The 24,826-nt window shown below is 33.1% G+C and overlaps 1 protein-coding gene across 3 annotated transcripts in view; it reads right to left on the minus strand.

Annotated features, from left to right (window-relative positions):
- LOC105562384 (metabotropic glutamate receptor 7-like) overlaps positions 1-24,826 on the minus strand; it is a 61,996-nt gene that overhangs the window by 6,339 nt on the left and 30,831 nt on the right. For 2 of the 3 annotated variants that reach the window (XM_012013178.1, XM_012013180.1), the window contains exons 2-4: positions 21,048-21,246; positions 17,177-17,392; positions 9,966-13,455 (exon numbers count right to left, since the gene is read on the minus strand). In XM_012013178.1, coding sequence (XP_011868568.1) covers positions 13,426-13,455; positions 17,177-17,392; positions 21,048-21,246 — 445 coding nt within the window. In that variant the 3' untranslated portion in view covers positions 9,966-13,425. Of the gene's footprint in view, positions 1-9,965; positions 13,456-17,176; positions 17,393-21,047; positions 21,247-24,826 lie in introns of those variants that run through there. The other variant, XM_012013179.1, reaches the window with a different exon arrangement.

A 24,826-nucleotide genomic window follows, 5' to 3' on the forward strand; every position in this document is an offset into this window, starting at 1 on the left:
GGAGCGGCGACGTAAGCTCGCCGGCAACGGCGCGCTGTCCCCCCCCCCTGGCCTGGCAATATCGATCGCCGGGCGATCACATCTCGCCACGCGCTCGAATTGGACAGTGGGCAGGGCAAAGACGACGATATTTTATAATTAATTACTCGTTAACTATTGCGAAAATTGCAAATGGTTCAGGACTTTACTGTTCATCTCGATCCGTTCTATCTTCTCACGAGCTCTGGCACAAATGTTGTGACTCACTTTGTATATATAGTGCTTTTCAATTATAAAAGCATGTACTCGAGAATTGGGTGGTATCACTATGTTATATTCGAACAAAATTTTGGAGCAGTTAAATTCAAAGTATTTCCAGTGTGTTTGTACAATTCCATTTTTCGTTCTATTCCTCGTGTAAAAATGCAAAAATAAATAGTTAAAAAAACATATTTTGTGTTAGTAATAACAGCGAGAAAAAGCTTTTATATTTATTAAAATATAAAACACAAAACGTGTAAAAGGAAATGTATAAATTTCACATTAAGTAAACTATGCCTTTCTTTAAAAGAAAAGAAAAATAATGTAAATTATAAATCTTTGTAATTACTCGTACGAAAGTACCGCATTTGATAAACAGTCCTTGCACAACTGCATATATTATGTTGATGATTTAAAAACCCCTCACCATAAAACACATTAGAGCTGTTATATATCAGTAATTTTTAAAACTAAATTGTAAATTAATAGTTTTATAACTAATTTTGCGATATATACTATTTCAGCAATTGTCCTGAATTAAATAAACAATATAATATTTCATTGAATACTTGTGTCAAGAAATCATGTTTGCAATTTCAGCATATTCAGGATGAGTAATTTTTTTCTTGACTACACATAATCTACCCGTGCATCTAGTTTTATGTTTTCTTCGAAATTAGATAGGAGTATTAATCGTACGGTCATATTGCTGGGCGGTAATTTTCGGCACTTAGAGTGATTAGAGGGCGATAAGGAAGTGAGGCGAGTGGAGGAAGATTACGATGATCGATAGTGACGTCCCGTTAGGGTTTCATCGGCCGCCGTTCTCGAGTATTCACGGATATGCACGTCAATCACTTTTTCTTACTTAAAGTTTTCGTCGTCAAAGTGGCTTTCTTACAACTTTTCACGGTGATCAATGTCGCCATCGATAGGGTCGAAGCTGTTTGATAAAGTTATCCGAATATTAAGTTTACACGCTGATCTTCAGCGCTAGTGAAAAATTCTCGCTTCGTTATTCGAAAGAACTCTTTCAGTATTTTATTTGAAACTTTTACGAGTTTTCACAGTATTTTTATTTGATACTTTTACGATGTTGAAACACTTAAAAATATTACCTACTGCAGGATTTTTCTAATATTAATATACGTATAATATAAGAATGTTAAAACGCGTACGCATAGCGTAAATTAATTACAGTCTGAAACGAATTGCGCTTTTGAATAATATAACTTACTACAGAAAGTAATCGTGAATTTTCTTTGTCTTATATACAAGATACTGTATTTATTACATATCACGCAAATAGGCAACTAAATTCCTCGTTATAATTCTTGCAGCATTGATTAAACTTAGTGCGATGTAAGGCAACTCGAAACTAATAAGGGAAGCCAGCGAAACTTTGCTCTTACTGATAAATAAGTTTCTTTGAAGTAACCTGACCGAAGTAACGTAATCCGCACGCAATTCGTTTAATCCAAGTTACTGCTGTATGCAGATAAATATGAAACATGTGCACGTGTATATGCGCGTTTGGGGAGGCGTGTCGCAGAATGCGTAAAATTTAATTATAATCTTTTGATTACTTCGGAGTTGGTCTTCTTAGCAAAAGTGTGAATTAGCATAAATGTTAATACCTTTTAGTTGCACAATGCTGAAAGTAGAATTTTTAATGTTACTTTAAATATTTATGTTATAATCTATAAATTGTCTTTCACGACTTACACATTTGGAACTATTTGTATTTTAGGATTTGTGTACCCCTTGTTAAAGTTGAATTAATTTCATTTAACAAAGTAAAGTAACAAATTAAATTAAATTAAGTAACAAATTAAATTTACATATTCGGTTTCCTATATTTCTGTGTTTTTAAATTGGCGTATCGACATTACATTCTTTTTTACATTCTCAAATCTTTTTAGTACGTTTACATCAGTTGCACTCTTAAATCTCTCGCGTTCCTGAATCTCTGCAGCTTAGGACACCTACTTTCTTTCGGTTCTTAAATCCATGCATACGCCTAGTGAGTTCTCAAATCCCGTTTAGCCAGCGATTTTGTTTCGCGACAGTTCTGCACCTCCGGTCGCTCAGTGGCGCACAAACCCGGCGAGAAAGTCGAAAAGTTTCTGAAATTACATTCTGCGCGACACGCGTAAGGTAGCGTCGTAAAACTCGCGCTACAAGAAACAGCCGTCAGCGAAACTAGGTGGTTAGGTAAATCAAATATCGACAAAACTTGAGTTCTCTCGTGACAACAAGGGAATACAATGACAACAGCAAGACTTTGCAAAACTTGATTTCGCTGGTTCCAACAATTGCGCCCGCGTACCGACTCTGCCGACTTGTTAATCAAACGCACGATTTATGTAATTTCCATATGCATAAATATTCGTCGAGTTAATGTTATACGACATATTATTATAAGAATGATCAAGAATTGTTAAAATATTATCAAAAAGATAGAGAATAAAGAAAATATAAAAAATAAGAACACAAGACTGACAATTTACAACAAATCATTGTTTAACGAGACCGAAATAATGCAGAAATAGATATGCACATGATATGCATGTAATTTCGCATTTCTCTAAAGAGTATAAAGTCTTTCGTGATCTATAAAATTACAAAATTTCTATTTCAAGTTGGATATTGTGATGCAAAATTATAAACAAAGAGAGTTAAAGGGACCATTATGATACAAATCAAGCAAGAAACGAGAACGTCAATTTTTAGGTCCGAGCAAGATGTATTGTAGGTAGTCCAATAATTTTAATCTAGTAGGTACAGGAATTTTCATATACCGTTTGTCCACCTGTCCTGCGCCGTTACTTTCGGACATGTAACAGTTTTGTTAGACGGACTCATTGACGTCAGCAAATTCACGTGTTTTAAATCGATAAACGATTTCTAATTATTAAAAAATGCTATACTTGAGAAACTATGAATTATCTAGAAGCAATATATTATATTAAAATATTATTCATTATGTGTTATCATAAAATAAAGTTCAAACGGTGAATTTTTATATTCGCAACTCAATCAATTTGCTAATAATAATTATGAAATATATTTCCGCAAGGCAGAGCTATCGCCCGATTTTTCATTATTTCGTGAAATACGTCGAATAAAATTTGCGTCTATTTGCGAAAAGTAACACTCGAGTAAAAATACTCCCTATACATTGCTTTTAAAACTTCGAAATAACTTTGACGAAGAAAAGAGCGCATTATTGGAAACCGATATCCGTGCAAGAAAAGCAGACAGACTGTAATTACAAGACGTTACATGATACCGGTGTACTCTGGCAAGCCATTAAGCAGTTTTTTTAACATAACCCATGAAAACCGCTCCAACATAACGTTTTCCCGCGAAATACCATACTTTTATTTACCGCTTTCAGACGCTTTTATATTTTCTTAATAGCCAAAAATTAATAATATTTCAGCAGATATTTTAGTTTTATAATATTTTTAGTATCGAATGAACACGTATGCGTGTGTCTGAACGTTTTTATACATATTAAGTTAAGTCTTTGCACTGTATCCCGTATCAGAAAATGTATCGGATGAAGTATAGTCTAAATGAAGTTTCACCTTAAGATAGAAACTGTTTCATAGCCACATTTTGAATAAAAGTTAACTAATAGTTTATTCAGCTTGTGAAAAATTGTAATATTACTTTCATCCGCAATAAAACAATATTTCATACGACAGTTATTACAATAGATATCCACATTATTACGTCTAAAGTTTAAATAACGAAAAACAAATTACCAATAAATGAGAACAGATAGTTCTCATTGTCAGAATAAACCTTGTTTATTTATGAAAAAAAATTTAATAACCAATAGCATATTTTTATTAAACAATTAATAAATTGGAACGTTTATTTAATGACAAAATGTATTCTCATTTTTCATAATATTTAAAAAATATTTTTATATAATACGAAAGAACCTTAAATATTGCTTTCATTGTATAAATCTGGTTTATACAATATTCATGAAAATATATAGAGGAAACGCCGAACAAATATAAAATTTTATTTTTAAAATATTTGAGAAAAGTGTAATACAAGTAACACAACTGAATCAATAACTTTTCCCTGCCTGTTTCACATAATAGTTCTCATTGTATGTATATGCACAAAGAGGATATAAACGTCTTTCAATCTTGATCGTTCACGACATATAAATACCATGAAGAAATTTAAATAAAAATTTGATATTTAAAAATGCCAATATCCTATTTGTCATAAATCAATTTCACTGCTTCTACTTTCCTTATTTTTCACGAATTATCTAAGCAATAAACTTAGAATCCATTAGATATAATCCATTTGACAATAAGAAATTTCAAAACCATTAATGACTGATATTTTATCACCTGTTCCTGTTTTCTAAAAAATTTTATTTATGTTTAACATTTTGTATGTAAAATGTTTAGTGAATTAATAATTATATTAATTTTCTAGATCAGATATTTGTACCAATCTTTCCTAAGTTATTCATTCTCTTCTTCCTCTTTATGTACATCGTTCGATCGTCCGGACATTGGCGATTACTTTGGCAAATGCATCGGTCGGTCGGAAAAGTCTCCGCCAATCGGAAAAGCTCTTCAGCACTGCTTATGTCTGTCCATTCACGAATGTTGCATAGTCAGGATATTTGTTTTCGACCGACTTCTCTTTACTCTCTACTTTGCCTTTCAGTATCAACTGTAACAAATAATACTTATCGCCCCGAAGAACGGGCCCTATAGATAAGAGGCTTTTCTAGATTGTATTTCCGTCGATAATTGTCTCTTCGTTCTGGCTCTCTGTAGGATCACGTTATTAGTTATAAAATTTGTCCAAAGAATCCGTAGCATTCTTTTGTGTGATCACATTTCGAAGGCCTCTAATCGATTTTGAGATTATCCATTCAGACATTATTTATTCTCTATTTAAGATAAAAGATTTCTATGTTTTTTTGGTGTTATACTCTATATTCTATGTTCATTGAGATATTATACTCCATGCTTGTTTTAGCGTCATCCGATGTTTCCTAAATCTATTCTTTCGTACCTCTTTTCATCTCTTTTTCGTATATTTATTTGTTGCATTTGTACATTCGCCAAAGTATGACTAACAAAAGTACAGGTATTAATACCAAAAGCGAATAATATATGATGCTTTTATGACGGCATTTATAATTCTTTACAACGCTCTCTTAAATATGCGATTGTTCTTTTAACTACAAACGTGTCTTAATAATCTTGATAATTATTGATTCATGAATTTACTCTTCGACCACAGTTCTATTCTTACTTTCGCATTCTACTGAATGTACGACAACATTCATACATGTTAAACAACGTCTAATGCTTCGTGAAGTAGTGGCTTCTGCCTGCGCAAAGCTCTCATCGTGAAGAACGGGGAATGTGAGACCGAGAAAGTTTTTAATTTGACTTGCTACGCTGAGAATAGCTCGAAATGGAACCGAAACGTCCGTATCGTGAAATTAAATGAAATATCTTATGTACTGCAAAAATAGAATTAAATATAATTATGCGTTAATTTTCACACAAATATCCGTGTTGCACTCCTAAGCCCATATAAAACAAATTTCATATATTAATAATTGTTCATGGAAAATATAATAATTCCAATAATTATTGCTCGTGAATATCATGCGAAAACAGTAATTTGTAATTCTTGCTCGAGCGATTCAACTTGAAAGTTACAGTTTAAATAAATTAATCACGCAAAGTATCAGTCCCGATAAATAAACATCGTTTTAATATCGTGTACGAATTGCAAATGGAATATACATTTGATTATGTATTTAATCGCAATAGTTTATTGATCTCGCGGGCTTAACCTTCGTTAAGAGAATTATCGTGTATCTTGGATATTCTACCTTCCATGATTGCGTTTCGAATAGCAATGCGACGATAAAAGGAACGATTCTGCAGCTAGTATCCTCGTTCGATTATTGCCGTGTGAATGGTAATATGTATTTACATAAGTAAGGCCATGTATAGTTCCAAAATAACACTAAGGCCATATCACATCAATCTATTTCACTACCACAAAATATTTAACAAATTATTATAAAATAAAGAGTAACTTCGTTCGATTATGAAAGCACTTACAATTAGAAGTGAAAATATCGTTGTCACCCTATTTATGTCTTCATTAACAAGACACAAATAAATAGCACAATAAATTCATTTATTTTTAATTGCTTGATATGAATATACATATTGCTATTAAAGAATATTATCTGTTACATATAAATAATTTCTTTCTTTTAGTAATACTTTAAAAGATAGAAATGTAACAATAATATTAATTCCTTTAAAAAAATTGTTGAATTTATTATTCAAAGAATAAAATTTATTTTTGCTTTTAACGAAAAATTTATTATGTGCATTAATATATTTTTATCATCATTAGATTTTATAAATGATAAAAATAAAAATAAATAATTCTGACAAATTGATATCAGATTAGTAGAAATGACTAGTAAAGATTATCAGTAAAAATTATTACAACTGATTCTTATTTTTTATCTTATTAAAGTTACAAAATTTTATTTTTAGGATATAAAATTAAAAAAAATATAAGTATTCTTAAATAAAAATGAAAGTATTATTTGCTGCATAAATATGAAATTTAATACAATTGACGTGTTTACGTATTGTTGATAAGTTTGAAAAATTTTAAATAAGAGTAAAAAATTGTAAAATATTTTATTAAATCAATGTGGAAAATTATCGAGCATTATTTTTTTAAAGAAAAATGTAATAAAAGACATACGTTATCATATTTAGTATTAATGATTTAAAAATATTGTTTCTTAGATCAGGCATACATGGCTAACTTTTTTCGATTCGATTTTCAAATTATTCGCGGACCGAAATAGTCTTAAAGATGTTAAAACTTCTTTATTTTGTATAAGAAAGAATAAAGTTGTCATTAAATGTAAACATTAATAAAACTAATTTTTGTTTTCTTCCTTTAATTTTGTATTTTTCAAAATGTTGTCGCGAGCCTGATAAAACTGCTCGGTAGGGCGCAGATTAGCTGTGCTCATCATAGACATTAAATCACATTTTTACAAAAATAATTATTCAATTTTTGCAAAATATGAGTTTCTCGAAAATAATCATTCAGTCCTCATTTACGGAAAAATATTCCAAGTACTATTAACATACATAAACGTACAAACTGTCGAGAATTTGTTAAAATTATCAACATTTATTAAAACTGATTTAAAAACTGATTTTAACTGATTTTTTCAATATAAAAGTGACTGTAAATAAAAGGTCAACCACTATATTATACAATAATGCAGTATTTGAAGTGCATCGTAAATAAAACAGTAGTACAATGCAGTGGATTCGTAAATGCAGAAATTGATAAAACATTGTTTTATAAATTTCTACTTTATACACGTAGAAGTCGGTTTTTCAACAGTTTTTCGCAAAATACTTTTTCTGTTAAAATGTTACTTTAAATTTCAAAATATTAACAACAAATTTAATAACACTAACGCGATATGTCTCCCTTATTGTCGGAATATAGCCTACGGCAATATGTTGACCTACAACGTTAATGCAATTTAATGTTAAAATCTGTTAGAAGATTGCTCTATCAGATTGTTATATACTGTCAGGTTTATCGATTTAGTTAAAAGTTGTCCGAAGTTCAATCGGCTAAAAACATTTTTACTTTATTTGATTGTTATTTTTTAATTTTAGATTTAATTAATGCACAAGAGTCGTTATAAAATAATGAAATAAAGTCATAAAATAACATTTATCAACGTCTCTTGGAAACGCAGTCTCTTCATTATAAAATAATTTATCATAAAACAATACAAGTTGCCCACACTGAAAGCACCATTAAAAACAAAACGGTCTTACGTTAACGTCGGCACAAGTCGACGAAAGCGTAGGAAATAAGGGGGGGAGGGGAGAAGTACGCTGAGCCGCGAAAGTAATTAGTCTTACCCATCACCGCGATTGATCGTGACGTGGCAAGAGATGCGAGTCTTTATCTTCTCCATCTTCCAAACCTCGTAAGTATATATAAACCTGCGTGTCCATCAGCCATCCCCTTTCTTACCCGTATATTCAATTGAATGGGTTACCCGTTTGCGGTTGCTTCGTTAGCGTCTCGCTTTTCAGCGGTATATCACATTCACCGATAGAATCCGCGCGAACGCCCGATCGAATTGTCGTTTAGATTTTTGTTTAATTATCATCCGGCCGGCTGACCGAGTCGGAGAGCGAACAATATTGCGGATTGATACGAATAGGGGATCGAGGTCAACACCGAGGTGAAGCGGTGATTTCGAAATAAATGGCGCGACCATTCCAGCGATTTCACCTAGTCGGATATATGATGCGATCGTCATCGGGTAAACGACGTTCACCATCGACGATCCATTGGCTCTCCACAATATCGTTCTGTTGATGACTAAAATACAGTAGCGAGCCGCCGTCCTGACGAGTTCGTCGCAATTTTTGTCTATATACTTCAATGTTAATAAAACTTAATCTTCAAGTACTTACAATATCGTACTAGATGCCGTAAGACGAGTTGAAATCGCGTCGGCGAAACTTTATGTCACGGCGAGTGGGCAGCAAACGAACGATTGTTACCGCATAATGTAATTTGTAATAATTTCGACACAATGCTGCGCTCGATTTCCATTTGCACAAGACTTTAAATTTCATTAAAATATATATTTTGTAAATTAATTTTTTAATTTCAATAACAGTGATAATTATTTGGCAATTATCTCTCTCATTTCCCGCGCCTCGAATTTTAATATTTCAGATACCACAAGGATTGTTCTGGGGTTTTGTTTGAATTTACCCGGCAATCACATATTTTATATTATTGTAAAAATGAAAATCACATTTGTAGAAAATAACAATAAATCCCGGATAGGAATGATGGTGATAACGCATGGTTACTTTATCGGTCACTAAATATTAGAGTTTACCATGTTTCATATACGGAATTGTAAATATTTACCATACCCATCTTGAATTTTCATGATGACACACTGTAAACCTCTGCCTCCCCCCTCCCCCCCCTTCTCCACCCCCGACGTTTGCTGTATGCGAAACGCGGTATTGCAGAAACTGTCTAATATTTGCGAGCAGATTTCGACACAATGTTCGCAGACGGTTGATAAACTAGTGCTTCTTCCCGGAAGCTCACTGTCCTGCGCATGCAGACTAACGAACACTGCAACGCACCTGTGGGACTCCCTTCGCAACTTTGCCTTTCATTTTGTATGTTGACACGTAGTTATCGCCATGATCGAGTTAAATTCTACTGGGATAAAAGGGCCAGCAAAGCACAATGGCGACTGCTAAATAATGCTTGGTGAGAGGATGACACGATCAATGTCGATATTTTAACGAATAAGCGGAATAATCGGAATCGAGAATAATTAAAATGGCACAGCGAATGCGTTTTTAAAAGGCTCATGAAAGTATAGGAATAATTTCGCATACTGTATAATTGCGCTAAATCTAAATCTTTGTTAATATTTCTTAAAGGAAAGAAGGGGGGGAAGACGAATCAGGGAGAGAGGAAAGATTTCTATACTTTTATGTATCTTCAGGTTTCTAAATCGAGAAATTTCTGACACTACAAATGTATAGGGTAAAGTAACCAAATTCGGACCAGATTTGATGCGTCGCTAATAAGCGACATTTTAAAGTAATTCACTTCAATTTCGCTCTTTTATATATTTACAACTTTATGCTACATTGTCGATATCGTAAAAGGCATCGACGTGTTTGTATGTCGCTTATTAGCGACTCGTTAAATTGTTGATCCGCATTTGGTATCTGATCCGAATTTGGTCATCTTACCCTACACCTATTAAGCATCATATTTTTGCACTTTGTATTCGTAAAGTTTAATGTTGCTAAGTCCCCTCATATCTTCGAATCTTTGCATTCTGTAAACTTGCATCCTGCCAACTTGCTCGCCACAAAGCTTCTTTAGTAGTCGCTTCTTCGCTTATCAGTTCTTTCTTCTTGTAGCTTTGAGTCGTTAAACTTTTGCAACTTCGGATTTTCGAATCTTGTTATCTTTAACTTTTAAAAGTTTCCCGTAGCAAATGGCGCTGACACTCACACGCTATCTAAAGTGATGAAACGTTTTCTATGGAATACAATAACTTTGTACGTGCGCAGTGAATAGTTATTTACTTCACTGAATTATCAGAATAATATAAGCAATCGTCTTAATCGATTAATTCAAAAGCCACTCATCTTAATTGATTTATTCGAAAGTATAAAACACGCCTGACAAATTGTTACAACTCAGATCGACAATCAAGTTTACAAATTGAGAAGTACTTTAGTTTATTAATTTTTTTACTTAAAAATAAGACAGCCTTATAGAAGCTATTCGATTTTAATTTAAGGCAACTCAATTTCTCGAGAAAGAAGCCGAGGACACGTACGTGCGTGCTGGCACTGTCGTGGTTTTGTTCCCTCCGCTGCACTTTCCAACTGCAATTTCTCATAACTGCCGGGAATGTTGGCATTACATTCGATTTGCTCCATTTGTTTTCCAGTGATTCTCCTATTGATATATGAATAAAATTTGTCCTAGGAAAATCAATCGAAAACTAATATCTTCATATGGCTCCGTAGTTATTTCCGATAAATCATTAAGTTAGTCACTGCTCATCCTTTATCACAAATCGAAGACTCGTTATAAAGAGATTGCAGGTCTCATATTTTCCAAAAACTTCTCGTCAAAAGATTCTCATATATCTAGGCTAGAAAGAGCGTAAATGTCATTTATGAGACTTTTCTTTTTGGTACTTACAGTCTCTTTTACATGTCCCACTTTTAATTAATCCGGAACTCTTGAATAAACTTTAAAATAGCCCTTTAAGTGACTTATCGAGCATAATGGACGCATTATCTACTCATAATTTTTTTATTCAACGTTGTGAAATAGCTCAACGAGACTCGGTAACAATTTATAACTTTTTAACCAATTCAATAGCCTCTCTCCAGATTGTGTGTCTCTTTCCCAATCATATTTTGTTACGCTTACAGTATTACATTGCGCTAACAAAATTTTTCATGAGAGGATAAAATCGCTGGCCATCGATTAACAAGAGCTCGATAAATAATCCGCGCACGTGCGTCCTCACTGTCCCATCAGGCTCTCGCATCCACACACACTTGACATAATAATTTAATCTATTTCCTTTCATTTCCGCCACCGACGACCGACCCAGTTATAACCGCAAACCCTATTTAGTTACGTCATGACGCTGACGTCGCGGCACATGATTTAGGAACCAACGGCCATTGTCCGTGAGACAGAACCAGGTCGATTGCAGTGATTTCGTTCGGACATCTGTGACGCAAAAATATCTGATAAAAATTAGTACAACTTAAACCGGCGTTACCTTGCGCAATGTACGCCAGTTGAATTGTGCGGCTATGCCTCCATGTGTCAGCATAAAATTCAGTTAAAACCGAGAAATGCATAGAATTTCATTATAGTTTGCGGATTGACATAATACGTATTAATATGCACGGGCGCTTTATGTCACTGTCTTGTGTGGCGTGCATAAATTAACTAGAAATTAAAGAAGTCAAAAGAAGTCAAAAAGTTCGAGTTTAATTCGTTAATTTTACGAGCTTTATAATTTTAATTCGACACAGTATCAATCGCGTGGAATATCAGTGGTTATTCTTTTGTCAAGATCACTAGAGCGATCCTTAGAAACAAAATTATATTAATTTTTAGAAATTTCGGTCGATAAAATATTTTCGGGATATCCCGTGAGATCTGTGGTTCATGATAAGACACCGTGCGGAGCATACATTATACAGGTGAAATAGGCAAGTAAATGGGGTGACGAGAATTTTTCTTCACGGGGCTCTCGCAGGTAGTATATTTTGCGGTGAATCATCACAAAGGGATGCGAGATTTTCGGAAAGTAAGAAGAAAATATGAAAAGTGATGCGCGAGACTCTTCTCCCTTGTCGGTTATCGCGTGATTGGCAATCATGAAAGACGTTTCTCCCCCGTACAATTTCCACCTCATTTTCGACCTTCCTTTATCATCCCAAAAGCCATTTATTAGGGGATTGCTTTGTGTGAATTATCATGCAAGAATCTCTTCATCTCTCGAAAACTCGCAATATGAGAATGGAGCAATGTGATGCTTTATATAAATGTATGCTGATGTTATTTAACAAATTATTACGTTTAAAATAATAAATAATCCATATTGTAACTTTTCGTAATATCACCGGTCAACAATAAAAATATATCTTGCCGCAAGACGGCATTTCTTATTAAGTTTTGTGGCGCTGATAACGAATATGTCCAAAAGTTAATCTCGATGTCCCATATTTTTTTCGTTACATCGTACTCATGACACCCTATTATTTCCGCAATGGTATTCGTGTTAAGCGCATCACCCGGAATGGTCTTATCGTGGAAAAAAAAACAACGTGTTTGCCCGTATAGTGTCTATACTCCGTATAATACTATGAACCAGCTAACAGCTGACTCACAGTGAGTAAAGGGAGGAAAACCGATCGATCGATCGTGTCTCCTCTTCAGCGCGCGACCTCAGCTTGAGTGGCCCCGGCCTCGAGTAGCCGTGTACAAAAAGCGGCTTGTAGCCACCTCCGCTACGTCAATAAATATTTACCCTGTTTTCATCCGCCGTCGGCACCGATGTAATCGTAAGTGCGAAGATCCCCGTACAGATCCGCGGGCACAGAGCCGCGAATGAAAGCGCGACCCATCCTCATTTGGCGCGACTGAGCGATAAATATTTACGGGTATTCCCACTTCGGTTCACGGCGCCATTGTACTTTGTAATATTCGCAACGGGGACGTGGAGCGGCGTAGCGATTTGGATTCATCGCGGATGTATAATTTCCATCGATACATATTTATCGCGCGTCCCACACACTCGAGACGAATCGGTGACATAATGGGATTACACCGGGGTTACATCTCGAAATGGAAAACGATGTCTACACATTTTCATTACTGCTTACACGACTTACATCAACTTTCTCACATTTCTCCTCCATTATGTAGAATATTTATTTGTAGGTCTACATATATGATTTCTATCGACGTTTATATACAAAAAGAGCCATATTTTTTAATTGTATTTAATTATGTTACGCTTCGCTCCTTGCGCGCGCTCTGAAAAGTAAACGATAACTGGTTTTATCCAACTCTACATTTCTTTTATATAAAAATTAATCCGCGAATTGATTCCAGCAAAAATGAATGAATTTATTATAGAAAAGTATTTAGTAGCAATTGGAACTTCATTGTTATATCTATTTTAATATAGCAACCACAAGTAACAGCAGTACGTTTATCATTTCCTTCTTTAATATTTATATAGAAATACACAAAATCGATTTTATGCCAAACTATTATAAAAAATGGTTAATTAACAAAAGAGGAAAGGAAGAATATCATTCACAATTAGATGATAATAAATTTTGGAGAACAAATGTGTGACATGCGTTATGTATCTATATTACTACGACCTAATTTCTACTCTCGTGCAGCCTTTAATTAAGTTGCTGGCAGCATCATTCCCGAAATATTTCGAGATACTATCCCCGAAATATTTCATAGGGTATCAACTGGACAGTTCCATTTATTTTGCGAATTTTGCCATATATCTCTGTCTATATGCGTCATTAATTGTATATAACATTAATAACATGTATCATTAACATTATTATAACAGATATCAATCTAATATATTACAAAATTATAGATGAATTATGCTGCAATTCATCGAATAAAGTGAACTGTTACTTTATAGAGCGAAAGGGAATTTGCATCTTACTGGATTAAATCAGAAATAATTTCCATTTTACTTCAAGCTAACTTTTTATATTTAACACTAAAACTATCGAAGATTAACCTATACCTGTCTACCGAAGAGTGCAAGTTAACATGATGTCTTCGAAAAAAGACGTTGCGAAAGTGCATTCAAGAAAGAATGCACATTTATTTTACATTCAGCGAAAGTCCGAAATAAGATTATTATTTTTAAAGAAAGACTCTTACATAAATAACTTAAGAATAACTCCGACTGCAAGAAATGTACTGAATAATACTTAAATCTGTTGAATGGCATATACACGGAGAGAATTTTCTTTCAAAATTTACCCTGAAAATCATGTAAAGGTAAAATTTAAAAAAACTTTCATCAAATTCTTCCATGCCATGTTGTCCCACGATTACATGATTTTCAGGATAAATTTTAAGATAAAATTCTCTATGTGCACTTATTTATATATTTTTTTAGTAAGAAAACAAAAAGTATATGTCACTCAACAGTTTTATATATTATTCATTACATTTCTTACAGATGGAGATAATCTTAAGTTGTTTATTTCTGCCAATAACAAAGCGCTTTGTGAAAATCTTTCCATTCTTGATAAACAGTTCAGCGAATAATATAACTACTAGATGTATATTTGCATTTTGATATGCTTCAAAAATTACTTCTATATTAGAAAAATCAACTGCAATCTCAAAAAAAATATAAATGAGAAGAGCGTTACAACTAAAATTTATATCTCAATGAGCTGTAATGTGTGTGTTTTAAATCTTTTGTACTAAAATATAAATTTTAACTCGGTAATTTCTCGATAGCAAGTTATAACATTATGATGGAGCGAAAATCGACACCAGTTACCAATTCACTGTATTTTTGATGCAATAGTTTGCCTAAATTACACCTTGCACATGGAAATTTTGTAAAATTTCTGTGACAGCAATGCATTTCAGATGCAATTTGCCCATATTACATCTTTCACATGGCATATTTTGTAAGATTTCTATGTACACTCACCCGCAAAAAAAATGGGCCACCACATTTTAGCCCAATTTTTTAACATTTTTCAATAGCGATAACTCGGCGAAAAATCATCGTAGACAAATGAATAAAAAAGTATTTTGAAGCTTGAAGTTTCAACTTTGAAATGCTGTCAACAATTCTTTAAAATTCGTTTATCTTCCTTGTTCTATACTTTAAAAAAGAACACATTGTTTGTTTCTTAGAATTACGTATTTTTGACGCTCTGTGGCTGGATAAAAAAATTTGTCTCGAAAATATCATCTCAAATTTCATAAACTACAATTCTTTGTCTACAAAACGCTTTTTTAAAAATTGTCCTACGATGTTTTTTGACCGAGATATACGATTTTGAAGCTAAACCTGTACATATTGCACGATAATTGCTTTCTTAAATAAGATATTTTCAGCTTAATTTGAGATTAATGAGACAAATTTATATTTTAAAGAATGAAAATTTAGTAAAAATTAAATTAAATTATTTTTAGGAAAGATTATTTTGTAACATATTTTGTTATAGAAAAATATTTCACCGTATTATTCAATTTTAGACTATATTTTGTTACGTAATAACATTAAAATATAAGAGAATATATCCGTGAATTCCCATTAAAACAAGTTCCGGCGTCGGTTGTTCATTGGGCCAGAAGTGGCGAGAGCACTGGGAGTTGTTGCATTTAATCAGCTTTATGGAAGATGTTATCCAATCGTCTCTCGCCGCTGCTTCGGCATGGATAACCGACTAAAGCAGCTCGTCGTTACTGTTGCTGAAGTTTGGAAACTCCCAAAACGATAGCACGCGAACAACCGTATCTATTTTCGCTTATTTTGTTAAGAATCAGAATATAGCGCCGACATATGAAGCACGAAAATTCAGAAAGGTAACTACCCCGAGGCTAAAAGCTCAGAACTCTCAGGTTTGCTCTTAACCCCTACAGCGTCTTCAATGTTTTTCAACTTGGTAATTTTGACTGAAATCCTGGCATAAGGTATACCGTAAATCACGTTTATTCTCTTTCTGCTACAAACTATTTTTGACGCAACTATTCAACGTAAAAATTTTCATATCAGTCTTTATAATTTTTCAATTTTCAACATTAAATACCCTGCTAATTAGCCGTAAATTGCAACCTTATTAAGATATTACGTTTCACCGCGTGGTCTTAGTCTTACTTTAAGATTGACACGTGTAAAATATATAAAAGATAAAAATAAAAGTTGATCGTTTCAAACACACTTAATAATGATACTATCACTGAAGAGATGAGAATTTTTGAATTTTTCCTCGAGTCTGTGAATTTTCTACTGCACCATGGGGAACAGAAAGCGTTCTTAGTTCTAAAACATATTGGCGATCGAGCTTCGACACGGTAAAGCTTGTTATTGAGTCGATAAAGAGAACAAATGTCTGGGAGGTAAAAAGAAGAAAGGGAAGAAGTACTGTGCGATCATGCGTCCTGAGCGTTCCTCTCGATCAAATTTCTATCCGTATTCTCGCAAGCCCGCCAAATCATAAATTCTTCCCTTGCACAACCGTGCGGTCTGCTTTATGTCAAATAGATTGAATCTTTTATCTCAAAACCGACGTGAAATAACGTAATTTCTGCGTAATTTAACGAAATAAGCCGTGGCAGAGTTCACACGCAACAGTCTGCACCATCGCGCGCGAGAACAATTGGAAAATGAATATTGATCGTTAAATTTATTTGAAGATCGTATTGTCATTCTTTTTTATCTCCAACGTAAATCAAATTACCATAATTTGATCAAATATGCATACTACACGGAATATAACTTCTTACAAACAGAGTTGACTTTTCTGTTTATAAACTGCTAAAGAGATTAACAACTTGAACAACGCTTGTCAATTCTTTTCAGCACTTAAAAATTTTATACAAAATTATCGCGTAAATGTACGATTGGACACAGCAATGCGGAACCAATCTCAAAACTTTACTTTTCCGCTAAAGGAAATTTCGCTTGGTTTTTCTTATTGCAAGCAATTAGTAGTATCATTGTGCTAAAGAGATGATAACTTACTTGATTCATATACGATCTGACGAACTCCATGCTCTGATCTAGAGCGTAAGTGTCGCTGCTGCAGGAATCGAGGATGAGAGCACCCAGCGTGGTGTTCGGCAAGAGTTCTGTATCAGCGTTAATTTGGTCCAGAACGTACAACATAGCTTCCAATCGTTGCACACCCTTCTCTTCTTTCACGGCCCCGCATGGTGATTGACCGATGGAGCTTGCGACCTGGACACAAATGAATGTGCATGCTATTCAATTTGTTCCTTTTCTTTAGTACAATTTAGTATAGTTTCGAACTGTTATTTATAATTTTAGAATTGTCCACTATTTATTCATAGAATGATGTGCAACATATTGAACACGAAACTCTGATTTTAAACAGGCAGTCGTCTTTCTCTTTTTAATTATATTTTTCTGCTACATATTTCACGTAGTATCTTTTTCGAAAATATCGCAAACGTGAACGATTTAAACGTATCAACGCAAACGATAATTTTCAATCGGAACGGTAGAGCGCCGGAAGAGCGATAGCGAAGAATAAGGTAGACGTTCAATTTCGATGGATTAATGCCCTACTTTTCCCTAGAGCCATTCATTTGTACAGTGTCTAGCTACAATGGCACGTGTACAAGCACAACTTGGCGTCATGGGACCGAAAGATCAAATGACAGACTTCGGCCCCTCGTATTCTCGAGCACCACGGTCGAATGCGCTGCTCGACGCTGTTGACGTCGAGTTGAAGCAGTATGAGGGAAGTTGGGGATACGGTGTAATACTGTAAATCCGCGCATCGCTATGGCTGTATAGAGAGATCCCGTCAAACCGAAAAATACACAGTCCGGCCAAACACGCTCGTAAATTCTGGCGACAACACAATCCCGCCGCTGATTTTAATGTTTGTGAAATCAGTTGGGAACGCCGACCATTCGTTTCCGGAGTTACGAAGCTTTCCCGAAATAAAGCTTTTAATTTTAACAATCTGGAATGTATTTTTGCTGGAAGTCAGAATATGCAGGGAAATTACGAATAATTTTCCATACTGAACTCTTGGCATGTAAAATTAAATGTAAAATTAATCTATTTTATTAGTTTATTGCGCATATATTTCAATACTATTTAAGACTATGAATTTTACTGAATATGTTTCAAGTTTAAAAGACTTCATCGAGTAATATGAACATATAACATCAGTAAAATAATTTCTAACTCTCTCATCTCAAGTTAATTATTTTATTATATTTTATATCACATAAGGTAATAATTTATCACAGAAAATAATATAATATGCCACTCGCCAAGTTTTTATACCGCAAAATTTAGACAATTAATAATTAATAAACAATTAGTGGTCACGATTTCTTTAGTATACATATAAACAGAACGTTATATTTAGTGTGTGTGTAGATACATGTTATGTTGAAAAACTGTAATAAAACAATGGTTTTAAAAATAAACCGATTTTTCATCTTTGACGAATAATTCTTGCTTGTTATCTGTGAAGAAAAATCGATATTAATGCTGTCACCAGAAAAGTTGCGATATTGCCCCACTGGAAATTTATCCGAAAAAACTAATCATCCGCGAGTCCGGGTTGCTCGTTACTCAGGAGTCACTATATCGAGCGACAAGAACAACTGGCGAGAACGAAAGTTATCCGTTAGAGGAAGTTCGCTGAACGGCGGTTATTTTGCGCGAACTAGTTGTGTGACAACAATAAATCAGCTTAAAGTTTTCGATATTATTCCACCTATAGCTGTGGAAGAGGTAACGTTTCACAAGCATGTTTACTTCGCACTTTGTGCAGCAATCGAACTTAGTTGCGTATTCGAGATGAATGCGAGAGAAAGAAGTTGGAGAAAAATGAGAGAAACCTTAATAAAGAATTTTCGAAAGAAAGTTCCGCGAAATGCGCATGACATTTCGTTTGTTCATGTTAAAAATAACAGGCTGCTTCCTTTCAACGATTTCGATTAATCAATTCTAAAATCGTATATTAAATAACAACATCGAAATGACAATTTGATAACGCGCTCATATTTACATCACTTCTCCTTTTATTTTTAACATTTATATACTATTTTACAAGAAAATAACAAAATAACAATTTAAAAATATTTTTTCTAACATCACAATACAGTATTGTAAAAATCATGGCTGTAGCGAGAGTAGAGAGTGTTTTGCTTATATTTTTGTTATTTAGAATAAACATTTTTTTTTTATGGAGGCATATCATATCTCACAATATCACATATAATTCTTCACGGAAATTCTGCACAATCAGTTTTTAGCAGAAAGAATATTACAGTAGAATGTTAATAGAATATTAAACTTGTGCAATTTTTTTGCAAAACCGCATTCATCTATTTCTCTTTCTTTCTTTCAGTCTTTCTTAGGGGAATATTTTGTGACGAAAGGATACACATATACACAGTGTACCTCGATATCTGTGATATCCTCTTAGATGAGGCTACGGCGTTATCCTATATTCCATTTGTACCACGTATCTGTGTGTGATGTGACGTCAAAGACGAGAGTCAGGGTATGCTACGTCAACCTTTCGTATGTTGCGCAACAGACATTTAATAATTTCAAAAGTTGACTTATTTTCCATGTGGCAATATAATAAATTATTTCACGCACAATAGCGAAATGTAAATACAGTTCGTGTATATTGTCTGAATAAATTTGAGATAAAACGACGGTATATGAGACTCAATCACAATTATTAGCAAGTTTAACTTCCCTCTTTATTTCTTTCTTAGAAATGTGATGTTTGAAAAGCTATAGGATTTATTTATCTTGCTATAATGCATACAATGAAATTTCGATAGACAAAGAAATAATTTTAATTAACACGGATTTTGCTACATCAAGATTTTTAGAAATTGCGGAATGAGATAGAAAAGGGTGGATTTCAATGTTTGACTTTTACTAATTGCAAAATATATTAATTACGCCCATAAGTGCTTATATCATTTGCTTTAATATAGTATGATATAACACGGAAAAGGGAAAAATTAGCCTTTTAAAAAATTGAAGCTCAAGTATCTTTTTATCCGAAAATCTTTTAATTGTATCTTTTCAAAAATTTAAAAATACAACGTTTGGTCGGACTCAGCAAGTGTAGCAAATAAACGGAATGTATTTATTTGTCCGCCGCTGGCGATAGATCCTACATTCTTATTCGAAATATTCGTTATTTTCAAGTGGACAAGCTCGAGAGACGAGAGCGCGATTTCTGCGAGGCAATTTGAAACGAAAGAGTGCAGAATAAGGTAAAAGAGCACTTTCGTGGATACAAGTGCAACGAGTAGAGTCGAGATGTATGCACATTGACCCGCTCCAGGCGAGGTCCAACATAAAAGAAGCGTATCAATTTAATCTTTACACACGGAAGATAATATATTTAATTTTATCTACGAAAATAAAATCGTAAAAAATTACAATATATTCGCGATGGTTGCATATAATGATATGACTATATACTTCAATAGAATATCATATTTTATTAACTGAACTTTTCTTCGGCAAATTAAGAGCTCGAGAAAAGTTTTTCGAAAAATTTAACTGGTAAATATTATTTAATTGAGGATAAAAATTTTATCTGTAAATTCTGCAACTGAATAACAATTCTTATTTTTCATTCAGCCTCAAACTTATGTACTTTAATACGACTTTCGTTTACAATCAAATTACCAAGATATTTATGGTAAAGAATTTAGAAAATGTGATCTCTCAAAGTACTCATGTATAGGTATCTTAAGCAAATCTAAACTTTCGCTGAGGGAAACTCAATTCCAAAGTTATTGGAAAAATCTGTAGCTATCAGGAAGCATGCGACCATTGATGTATCCTACGTAGAAAAGCTGAAGAAGCTTACCTGTTCGTGCATCGGAAAGATCCCGCCGAGGATGATGTCGCCACCAATGCGTATCAACTTCGAGCCGTCCTCGCCTCTAATTTTTGCGTTGTAACATTCGCTTGTAATTAGGAAGCACCACATCCACGGTAGGATCCTACGTAAGTTCATCTTGGCGACGAAAGCTAAACTACTCGAATGGCTCGCGGTTGACACCTCGCTGAAACACAAAATAACATTTATGTTATTTTTTACGAATTTCTTTTAAAAGTAGATGGGCACTTTCTTGCTATTACATATATGATAACACAAGTGAGTTGCAAATATTATACAACTGATTACAGTAAAAAAAAACACGAGGATGTGGAAGACATCGAAGACAAATATTGAGAGAATGTTTCTACAATTGTACTCGATTTCTTCGAGGAAAAGGCAATATTGACAATATTGCATTTCATTATTTAAATTGATTAGAATAAATCGATTGTACGTATCGCAGATACATCTGTTCGTAATGTCTGAGTTTCCTTCACATCCTTTTCATAATGTAATTTATTGTCATTGTACGATACTTGTAAGAAAACTACTTCAAAACTAGTAACGAAGTATTGAAACGAAAATCTCGATACGCGACGTCATATATAATTCTCTGCTTGTGCGCTGAAAACATGAATTTATAGTGGAAACGGATAGATCGTACGTGTGCAAAATATTTACAAAAATATACATGTGTATTGTACGTTTCCATTCCTGCCTATTCTGAATTCTTCCACTCAGGTCACGATTTCTAAACTTATGAAGCAGTTTCTTTTCGACAATAAATCTCTGTCCGCATTATATTAAAACTTCCACGTTCAAAGATAGAATCTCTTAGTTCATCGCACTAAATTTTTCCTTTTAAAAAATGATACAAACATGAACTATTGCTACGTGGTGGATTTCTGTTCCGTTCGATTTTATAGTCAGCATATTTCGTTTAGACTATTTATAATATATTTATTGTGCATATTTTATTTATTTTATCTTTTTATAATGACCGATACCATCATTGTTTTATATCGATTACTGAAAAGGGTCGAATTCCACGACCGAAACGTCTAACATTAATATATTATGTCTCATAAATTTTGTTAAAATACACATTTTAATCATACTTTCGGTAACAGGCTCCCATTGCCTTTTTATTTCCTCTTATTGCTAATGAACTGTTGCTTTGGAAAATAATTAAGGTTTTCAGTTTTTTTCGACGAAAATTATCGATACAGAGTTACATCATGCATTCCAAGCAATTTAGGCAAAACACGATCGTTTCTTTTCCTTAATTTAATTCGGCTTAGGGTGTCGTACAAGGATCAGGGAAACCCTACGTCTCTCCTTTAATTACTTCGTTGCCCGGCGTAATACGACTTTACGTCTTTATCGTCCAATTTTCTTCCCGCAATCGTTGCGAAAGCTCGATTTTTATCGTCAACACAGAAAGTTCTTCGAGCAATTATACTTATTTTAGTTATCGTAATCGATTTTGCTCATTGTAAAAGCAACGTTGTATATCAACGGGACAAATCTATTTTATATATCTTTCTTTTTAATTACTTTCATTTCCCCGCTTTTGCATATTTCGAGCTTTTATAAACACGCCATCTTCTTCACGAAGAAAAGTTGCTGATTGCAAGTCTGCTTGTGTGTCTACGATCTAATTCACGGCGATGTAAATGAGAAGGAACAAAACCACTGGCGGTGAAATAACTTCGTTAAACAAATTTCATTTTCACTCACGTCTTCACGGCGTGTTTCGGTTTTCTAATTATCTCCCATTTTGCTTTCCCCAAAAGCCACTCGAGGTTGTAATTTTATAATTTAATTCGACTTTTCCAATTAATTTAAGATCTTTATACCGAGAACAGACTCTTCTCTCATTTTCTTTATACCTAATGACAATGATTAGTGGTAATCTTAGTGATAACGTAGGAATATGGCAACTGCGATAATTTGTTTTTATCTTTTAAATTTGGAGACTTTTCCTTATCTCATATTATACAAGTAACAATATCAAATTTTTATTTTATTCTATTTAAATTTAATCATTGAATCAATTTTATATTTAAATTGTTATTTAAATTCGATGTTTAATAAATTGTTAATTTATAAGATGTGAAACAATAATAACAGTAAAGATCTTAAATATTAGAAGATTAATTCCTTTTATTAAACTTTTTTGTATGCTGATCACAGCTATAATTAGTTAAGATGTTTTACTAAGTTCCAAAATATATGCAAAATTATTAAGTTATCTTAATTAACTAACTAATAACACTGATAAATCTAAACATATAATTATAGTTTCCTAATTTTGTCTTTTAAATGGTCATACAAAACGTAAAATCTTCGCGAGGCAAAAAGTTTTATATGTGTCAAGCGTCTAAAAATATCATGCTACTATCTGTTTTTAAATATACATTGCTAATGTAACGTTGAATTTTAGCGGAATATATGTCACAATTTTACGACATGTAACGCAATTTGCAAAATGTTAACCTTCATGCTCGTTATGAAATTTATAATTGAAGTGACGTGGAATCGTCTGCTTTTCAACTCGTAATATATTTACAAAGTTTATTCGATAATTGTTATCTTTGTGTCGAACGGAGGGGTAATTCGTTTCAACAGACTGGTAGACAAGAATCGAGAGAAATAATTTTATATGAAATCTTATACATTATATTGAGACAGGTAATAATATATTAACTTTTAATTATCAATAAATTATTTTTATACAAAGGCACAAGTGTTAAAGTAAATATAAAAGTAAATATTTACTTTTATATAGGTCTTAATGCCTTAAAAAACTTATATAATATTTTTATATAATAAAATGTTTTACATCGTTTATTTCTGCGGATTATTATTTTTCATATCTTTAGTAAACACGTAACCATAAATGACCGGGAATAATATTAATTTTAGCACCTATAATATTATAATTTAGTTTTTCATTTTTATTTCTATTGCGATTCTATCACGCTTGACCACATTTCAAGGATATATGCAGCACACTAAACACTCGACACCTCAACTGAGATTGAATGGCATTGTATCGAACATACCAGAATTCAGTGAGGCGTTCCACTGGCTCCAGAAGAGTCTCATGAATGCAGAGCATCAGTGCGACCTGTGGCAGTGATCGCCGTGTAATTCCGAGTAATTCCATTGGAGCATGGTCTTTTATTGGAATTTTTGGCTCTTTCAACTTCATTACTAAGCGCACGTTAAAAGAGATAAAGTAATGTTCTCTTCTATTGTTATCTTAGCGTGTGAAAACCATTACAAAAGCTTTTCTTCCCGTTATTTTTCTATTTCAATAAAAATCAACGTATGCGTGTCGTATTCCATAAGCGAATAAAGATAGATAAGATAACATAAAGATATATTGAACAATCGTCAATTGTCTTTTAAACTTTTGAATTGACAGAACGAGAATAGAGAGAAGAATATCCTAAATTTCTTCCAACTTTATCATTTTTCACAAGAAACCAACTGTAATAAGATAAAAACAATTTAGATTTAAATTTTTCTAAATTTTTTTACGTATATCATAATAATTAATATCTCTGAACAATTGATGTGAATATATTGGAATTATAAAATTTATATGCCATAAAATTTTATAAAATGTTCTGAAATAATATAAAATTAATAGAATTGTTGTGATATTTAATATGTTACTAATATGTTTGAACTTGTTTGAAACATGACATTAGTTTTATATGTCAAGAATGCTGCAATTTTCTTGTACTTATACA

The sequence above is a fragment of the Vollenhovia emeryi genome, unplaced genomic scaffold (genome assembly GCF_000949405.1).
Source record: "Vollenhovia emeryi isolate VEMERY1.0 unplaced genomic scaffold, V.emery_V1.0 DF939189.1, whole genome shotgun sequence".
Lineage (NCBI taxonomy): Eukaryota > Metazoa > Arthropoda > Insecta > Hymenoptera > Formicidae > Vollenhovia > Vollenhovia emeryi.